At 38.9% G+C, this 8,868-nt stretch overlaps 1 protein-coding gene across 1 annotated transcript in view; it reads left to right on the top strand.

Moving 5' to 3' along the window:
- wwc1 (WW and C2 domain containing 1) overlaps window positions 1–8,643 on the top strand; it is a 64,629-nt gene extending 55,986 nt beyond the window's left edge. Inside the window, exons 18-22 of the mRNA XM_057820623.1 lie at window positions 66–236; window positions 317–409; window positions 4,658–4,888; window positions 4,997–5,115; window positions 5,280–8,643. Of these exons, the coding sequence (XP_057676606.1) occupies window positions 66–236; window positions 317–409; window positions 4,658–4,888; window positions 4,997–5,115; window positions 5,280–5,346 (681 nt within the window). The 3' untranslated portion in view covers window positions 5,347–8,643. The remainder of the gene's footprint in view (window positions 1–65; window positions 237–316; window positions 410–4,657; window positions 4,889–4,996; window positions 5,116–5,279) is intronic.
- Window positions 8,644–8,868: the final 225 nt, after the last annotated feature.

The raw sequence follows: 8,868 nt of genomic DNA on the forward strand, positions 1-8,868 counted from the left end.
TTGAACATTCAGCTACTGTATGTATATTTTATTTCACTTACTCACCACATCTGTGCTTGGCTAAGGTCAACAAGGAGACGAGTATGGACGGCTTATCGTCATCCAGTCACCATTCGGTGGTCAGGCCCAAGGAACGACGCGCCAACCTCCCACAGCAGCATGCCTTCATGCGCGGCAACGCAATCATCCGCTCCAAAACATTCTCCCCGGGACCGCAGAGCCAGTACATCTGCAGGGTAAATCGCAATCCGCAGCGCCAACGTAAGCAGTTTGAGACGAACGCTCGGCTCCAGCTTCTTCATCTATCTTCTTACAGATCAACCGTAGTGACAGCGACAGCTCCACGCTGTCTAAGAAGTCTCCGTTTGTGCGGAACGCCTCAGAGAGACGCAGCATGCGCATGAAGAAGGTACAAACAGAACTAATACACCTTAAAATCAGACAAAACATCAAATTCAGTGGAGAACTCAAACTTACAACACTACATTTAAAAATTGTTTTTAAGCAACACTAGGTAACTTTTCAACCTTTATAAAATATTTTCATAACACTTGTCATCATATGTCGACTGACAACTACTTGAATGGCACCTCTTTTATATCTTGATTCACTAATTAACTTTGAGGAGGGTGGCAGCAACCCTGCCACACAAAAAAACAAGCTACAAATGTGCTGACTGCTTTAGGGCATACGACACTTCCCCTTTTCTCCATTCATTATAACAGTGCTTCGCAATTATTTTTTTGCAAAGCCACCCTAGAAAAGAAAAAAGTGCTTCAAACTCCACCCCAACCCCACACCATCACCCACCTGGCTCGCCACGGTGACTATAAACTATTAAAATCTATTAAAATGTTAAAAGTATACCTAAAATTGTATCCTTTTCACATTCACAATAGATAAAAAGTAAAATTAATCACCTTTCAACAAATGTTAACTTTATTTTGACACACAGCAAAACTGTTATAGTGCAAAACAGAAAAAATCAAAGTACCTGAACTAAGGAAAAATATGTCATTCCTCAGCTGTGGCTCGGTTTTTGACATATTTACAGAAAAGTAAATCCTCACGCAGGGAGTCGGTCATGTCAAAACGCACATAAGCAAGAAATAAAAAGTCTTTGTTGCTGTCAGTTGCTTCATCAAATTGTAAGTCAAACCCTTTCTCTTTGAGTTCATCCACCAGCTGTTTCTGGAGATTGCTCACAGTGTCATCAATGCGTCTTTCGATCGTGTCATTGGACAGTCGGATAGTTTTAATTTTTGCAGCACAATTGCTGCAGGCAGTATGAACTCCTCTGGAATTGTGTGGGGTATTTTGCACTGCGCAATTTGGTACGCCACTTTATACGACGCCAAAAGTGCTTGCTGGTTTACAGATGTAGCTACCACAAAGCGAGATGATTGTTGGATGTACTCCACATGTTTTGGCTGGAAAAAGCTCCAGCGACTTATCAGCGTGTTGGGGATGTAATGTCTGTAGGTGATGTCTTAATTTATATGGCCTCATGCTGTCTTCTGCTAACATTTTAAGACACAGCAAGCACACCAGTCTTTCCTCGTGTTCCACAGTATTTACAATAAAGCCAAGTGCCAGATAAAGTCTGTCGTATCTCTAGGCCTGTCGCGATAACAAATTTTAGTGTGCGATAATTTATCTCATAAACTAAAGCAATATGCAATATTGTTGCGCCACCCCAACCACCCCAAAAAATGTTTTTAAACCACTTTACAATAACACAGTGAGAATACAGTATATATTATTAGCTCAAGTACACCCATTTAAACGCGATAAATTTTTACTCTTAAATTCAAAAATACTTCCGAAATCACAACTACCGTAATTTCCCGAATATAAGGCGCACCCGTGTATAATGCGCACCCCAAATTTACTTGTAAAATCTAGGGAAAATTATTGTACCCGTTTATAACGCGCACCCTAATTTTAGAAGAAAACAGAGCTTGTGTACAGATACAGAGATGTCATTTTACTGGCTGGTGAAACACAGCACAAGCATAGCACATTGGTAGTTCAAAACATTACCGTAAACTGACAATATTTACGGTAATAATATGATTTGACAACTTCTCCAACTTACCAGAATCTAGGAGAAAACAAAACAGATGTGACTTTTCTTTTAAAGGCTGCTGTATAACTTGCTCGTTTCCTCATGATGAATAAATGTTTCTTCCATGGATTGATACGGTAAAATGAAAGTGAGAACGTAAGTCGGAAATCCGTGAGAGCTCATAGCTGTTAACTCGACAGTAACAAAAGGAACTATTGTTATTTGGGTTTGAGTTTCCCGAGGGACCGATATAGTTGACGGACACAGGAAGTGTGTGTCCTTACATTTGTTATGGTCCGAATTGCGGAGCTGCAATAAACGTCAACTCAAATGAGTTCAAGAAACTAAATTCTGTGCTTTATGAAGAGTGAAAAAAGCAGAATTTAACACAGACGAAATCATTTGGCCGATTAGAGTGAAGTATTACCGAAACAAAACGGTGACGTACCGTACCGTAATGGTCGGCAACGGGTCGCCGCATACGTTTCTTCAACACAACGTGGCCGTGTCAATGAAAAAAAATCGGTTTATATATATATGTAATACATATATATTTCTGTCTCCATCCATGTACCCGTTTATAATGCGCACCATGAGTTTACAAGTTGATTTTGGGGAAAAAAAGTGCGCGTTATATTCGGGAAATTACGGTAATAACAATAGAGCATGCCACTTTTAAGTGAAAGACAACAATATGAATACCGCACAAACACAGAATAAATAAAATGTCTTTTTCAAGAAAAAAAATAAAATTGCACCTATTTAACTTAAGCATTTAGGCAAATGAAAACTTTCCCCCTCATAGCTTCTGCTATGGCGTTCCATGTGTAATATTCTGATTGGATGTTTTCCGAGGCACCCTGATTGGATGTTTTCCGAGGCACCCTGAAGCGCACGCAACGGTGATGTTGTTTTGTTCATGTGACGCGGCAGTGAGAGAGAGACAGCCTGCCGAGAGCCACAGGTTGAGGAAGTGTTGTTAGCGCCGTGTGTCAATAAAAAACAATGTTGTCAGCACGTTGTGTGTTTGATATCATTGCCAGAAAAACACACATAATAGGACACCATACAGCTTTTTAATGTTGTCCTTGTAATGATGATCTGCTGCATCATAAATCACTTCACTTTGTGAACTTCCACCCCCATAATGGAGCGTTTTTCATATATGTTCGCTGGTTAAATCGAGAATAAGCAACTGGGCTTTTGACTCCAGGCCCGGCTCCGCCCATTTTGACGGATACGTCTCCGGCAAAAATAGAAAATAGCCTAAACCATCCGGCACGCCGGAGATGGTCCGCAGTCAACAACAATAGGATATATTGGGAACGGATTGGCTGCGGCGCTATTTTTTGCCGGACGCGGAACGAAGATAGCTTTTGCGTAGTTTGTAACAAAGAAGCCGAACTTTTAACAGCATGTCTGCTGCGTGCACGCGAGGTGATAAATCGCTGTGCGAAAATTACCGTCTTCATTTTTATTTACCGTGCGATAAATGCAATTATTGCACATTGCGACACGCTTGCGTATCTCATTTTAGCTTTTGGGAGACTTTCATTTGTTTCTTTACCTCCATTTATCTCCGTCTTCTCCGTTACTGTTAAATAGTTCTTCCAGGTGTCTCTCGAGGGGTGCGTTAGAAACCTCAATGACAATGGCCTCAGGGCTGTTTAATTTTTATATTGCCGACGTCAGTCACCGCTAAAGTGCTGTAAGAAGTTTGACAAGGTTAACCCTATAGTTGTTGTCCACACCATACAGTCCCCCACTGCCTGGAGGCCCTTAACTGCACTACCTGCTGCCGTGTGTATGTTTACACTTCAAAGGGCCACACGGGGGCTAACTGTCATATGCTATTATTTAGCCAAAACTGGATTCATTACCTTAATATTATTCATCCTTCACAGAGCCGCTGGAAACAAATGTCGTTTAATCCATCTGCGGATCACCGTAATATCATGATTTTACAACACTCTGCTGGTGTACGCTGGTCCTCATGGGAACATAGTCACAATCAATCAATCAATCAATCAATCAATCAATCAATCAATCAATCAATCAATCAATCAATCAATCAATCAATCAATCAATCAAATTTATTTCTATAGCCCTTTACAAAATCCCGAAAGGTCCCAAAGTGCTTTACTAGAACGACAAACATAGTTCATGATAAATAAAAGGAAAGAAAGTACGATACAATGACATTAAAAAAACAACAAATAACAAAACGCATCGCGACAAAAGTCAAAATGCAAAACACTACCGATTTTGTCCACCGGTGTCGCTAAAATTGACCAAAAACTGCAACGTTACCTGGTGTTGTTTTAATTTTAATAATTACTTATTTCAACTCATCATCATCACGGCCCTTACGTTGCAGCTGGTTTCACATGCCATTGTGTAATAGGGTCCTTTTTAAAAAAAAAATACAGTACCTTCATTTAGTTGGTACATAAGATTTTTTCCCCACATCTACTATTGTGTGTAGGTCTTTAGATCGGCCATTTTGCGACTAAAAATAGTCCCTTGCCCCAAAAACAATAACATACAAATTAAAAGATCACGTAAAAACTCAAGGCGTTTGTCCTCTAGCCCCCAGTGCAAGTGAAAGGTCTGGATGGCTTGCTACGCACTTCTCTGGACCTCGAACTGGACCTCCAGGTTTCCCGCACCCGCCAGTCGCGGCTGGCTCAGGAGCTGCATGTGCTGCGCGAGCTGAAGGCCCAGCTGGAGACGGCACGGCAGCAGGGGCGGCGTGAGCTTCCCATGTGGGTTCGAGAAGACGAACGCTTTCGCCTTCTCCTCAAGCATGCTGAGAAACAGGTGTACCCCTTTTACCGCATTTATGTGTAACATGACTGGAATGCTCGAGTAGATGTTCAAAACCTTTTGTATAAGATCACACAATAACCTTACCGTTGTGTCGCGCAGACTCATGAGGAGCAGCTGCATGAAAAGCGGGTTGAGAAAATGATGAGGGCGGCGGCGAAGGACGTCCACAAGATTAGAGGCCGCAGCCGCAAGGAGGTCCCCGAGGTGCAGACCTTCAGGTAAGATATCTTGACCAGGGAAGGCAAATACTTAATGAATCTTAGACTGTGTTTCTGTGTTCTGCATTACCCTTATTGAAAGCAGCTTCCTATTTTGAAGTACAAAATCTCAAAGCCAGCTTCCCACATTTGCTTTAACCGTCTCCCCCGCTGCATATTTGCAGAGAAAAGATGGCGTTCTTCACACGAGCCAAGACCACCATCCCTGACCTACCGGCCGATGACGTCTAGCCAAGCATTTCAAAAAGTCTTAATCCTCCTCACGCAAGTCACGTAAAAACAATTATATAAAGAATTTAATATCATACACACAAAACAAACATTACCGTGACCACTCAGCATTGTTTAGCCTTTGTACATATAGTGAGGACACTGCTCAAGTTTTCCTTTTATGTGTTTTTTTGTTGTCTTCTGTTACTAACGCACCTGTAAAATCATTCCAGCACAAACAACAACAGCACAAATATCCAAACTTAGAACAACAACGGTACTGAAGCAAGAAATTATGATTAGAATCATAATGATAATATGAAGGAGGTATGTTTTAAATGTTCTGTTATGGAGCTCTTTAAATTTAAACTGGAAGCGGAAACTGCATGTCCCAGCATGCATTGTCGCGAGTAGCCACACTCCCTTTCTTATGCTGCATTCAAGGAAGGTGGGAAGTCCGCCTTTTCCCTTTCGGATGGTACCAGTTGCGACCTCAAAGCGTTCCAAGCGAATGTAAACAGCAAATATGGCTAATCGCGACAAGTTTTTTTTGTTTATTTTGGCGATCAAGAGACATTTTGACCTCCAGCAAACCTGCATTCTCGTAAGCGATCAAATGGTGGAGGAAAATGATGGCTTAGGTAACTAACACACTGTAAACTGCCTTCTTTAGTTACATCCTTTCTGAAATTCTTTATGATAATTTACTGTATGAGAAGATATACATGGCGTCTCAAAGAAACTTTATTATTGTGTCATCAATACGTTGTCTTGAGCACGTTTTTGTCGAGTGATGTCAGATTGAAGCAACTCGTGAAGTCGCGTGACTAGGACCTCCCAGTTCGAGTGGCGTTCCAATGATATTTTTCCTGCTTGGAGGTTGGAAAACTCAGACTTCCCACCTTACTCAAATGCAGCATTAAAAGTACACCATTTCTCTCGCAATATTTTCTTTGTTGATCCCTGCCAGCAGAAGAAAACATAATTTTTTTTTTTAATGAAGTTGTTTGTATCCTATTGACAGCACTGATGTTTGTAATATTATTATTATTTTTTTTTTCAAACATTGTCCACAATGTGAGTCAAAAACAAACACGCTCTCACACTCAGGTAGGAAATTAGTGTTCACCGTAGCAGAATCAGTGGCCATGTTTACATGCAACCAAAAACTCTATTTGGCTCCATTTAAACGTGACCAGTGCAGAAGTTGTAAAGAAAATAATCATGCTGGAAATATTGAAACTGAAAAATCTTTTTTTGTCGGTGTAACAGTGAATATCTCAATTGTATTTTTGAAACCAGTCAGCACCAATGGGAGCGCACCAGCACCTTGCTCTTTATTCTTATTGGCTGCCTGATTATTGAACTTTGATGTAACTGGATGAAGATTTAAAATGCATGTATAACTGGACCTTTGAACCACATGGACACAAGAACAACACAAGCAAGAATCAGCTATTTCTTAAATATTAGAGTTGCAAAGTGTTGGACATTTTTTAAAAGGAATTTCCATGAGAAGCCAAGATTGAAAATTTTGACAATTTTTTAAAATTCGAAACTTAATAATGAGCAACTGGTAATGGAAATGTGGTGTAGTCAAGCAAAAATACTATCGTTTGGCTGAGTCCTAAAGTGGCTTTCATGCACAATAGATATTCTCCTAGCTCATATTTCAGGGCATTGAAGTACCAGTTTTTTTCCCATTATGATGTACTCGAAGCTTCTCCATAACTTAAAGTTTTTGCTTTTAAAACAAAGCACAAAATTCGTCACGTTACGGCTACTAACTCTGGAAAAACTCATCAATCTGGGCACCTTAAATTTGATGAATTCTCATTATTTGCTATGAATTCAAATGTCTTGGAAGTTTGAAACCCTTAATGGTATTATTAATCATTACAATCCAAGTACAGTAATGGAACCTCCAGAACTGTGTTTTTTCCTTTCGAAAAAACATGATGCAACTCTTTTAAGTGTCAGACTAAGATTTTTATCAAACTACAAGAAATTCAAATTACACTGCTTTGCAATACTGTAACCTAGTGAGGGTTTGTAGGTATTGCTGTAATGTCTATTTCCAGAATAAGTAGCTGTTAACTAGGTAAAAATACTTCGATACTTTCAGTTACCTTTATTGCTCAAATTACACTGAGCACCTTGACCCAAACCTTTTGTGTCATTCAAAATACTTCGTAAGACACAACACAAGGCCTCCATCTTACCACCAATGATTTCAGTCACACTCGATGTCATTCCACTTGTCCATATATTTTGTTGTTTTGAATTAGTTTGTGTGTGTTAGACAGCGAGAAATTTCACCTGATGTGCTTTTGTATCACCAAGATCGATAAGAAAACATCCTAATCGTCTTAAAACAAGCTATAAAACTCTTGAACCTTCAAATTTTGTCTCTCGTCAAGCAGCTCTCACAGTGTCCTGGCAAATCATTTTGTCTATAAACTTTGTGTACATGTTGACGTTTTTTTTTTTTTTTTTTTTTGGATGAGTTGAAGATCTTCCACACTCTACTGTACAAATGCATCTTTTTTGGTGATGTACACAAACGACAGAATGCTTTAAGGCTTATTTTCCTTCTGTTGAAACCGGATTAACTGAACACAGCTTCACAACAAAGGTCATAAGAGGATGTGCACGCTAATGCTCCACATTTTTGTTGCTGTCTTGAAATTTTTCTTTTTATAGTTTATGGGTAAATACATTTTATTACTTTTGTTTAATACACAACATCACAAAAAAGTGGTATTTGAACATTGGAGTGTGTAATTCACGAATAAGAAGAGCAGATAATGAGAGTTCAATATTTTATTATGAAAAATCAAAAAGCTGGAATGTTTATTTTTTCTTAATGTGAGCAAGTGTCAAGTGAATGTCATCATGATCCACTCTATTGCTTTTCTTTTGACATGAAGATGAAGGAATGTAGTTTATATCCACGTGAATGTTGAGAAAGAAGGAAAATAATGTCTTTTTCTTGTTTGATAGTTGAGAGTTACCCGCTAATGAATCAGTTTGTTTAAAGATAATGAGGGTGATGATGTGTCTGTGTATGCATGTGTGTGTGTGAATGTGTGAGACAGAGTAGAAAACAACCAGCATGTATTTATTGCACTTTTGTGATTGGGGTGTACTTTTCCTGTTTCTATTTTTTTTTCTTCCTTTTTCTCTTCAAGAGTCCCGAAAAGCTGTGAATTGAATTCTCAGACACTGTACTGTCGAGCAGAGTTGTAAATATTTCACCAGCACAAAATACAACAAAAAACACAAGTTTTGTAGTTTCACAACAAATAAAATGTTATCTTTTATTGTAACGGTCTGGTTATTGTTGTTATTTTTAAATCAACATAGCTGTTTATTTTTGGTATACAGGTTTCCTATATTTTATTTAAAAAAGCAACTATTTATTAAAAAACTTTTTAGGAATTAATATCCAAGCATTTTATATAACTACCAGTTTTTCATTTAATATTGATTTGATTGATTATTGATATTATGTACTTACATGTGGTGCATTAATAATTAAGC

Source organism: Corythoichthys intestinalis, chromosome 18, assembly GCF_030265065.1.
Source record: "Corythoichthys intestinalis isolate RoL2023-P3 chromosome 18, ASM3026506v1, whole genome shotgun sequence".
Classification (NCBI taxonomy): Eukaryota; Metazoa; Chordata; class Actinopteri; order Syngnathiformes; family Syngnathidae; genus Corythoichthys; species Corythoichthys intestinalis.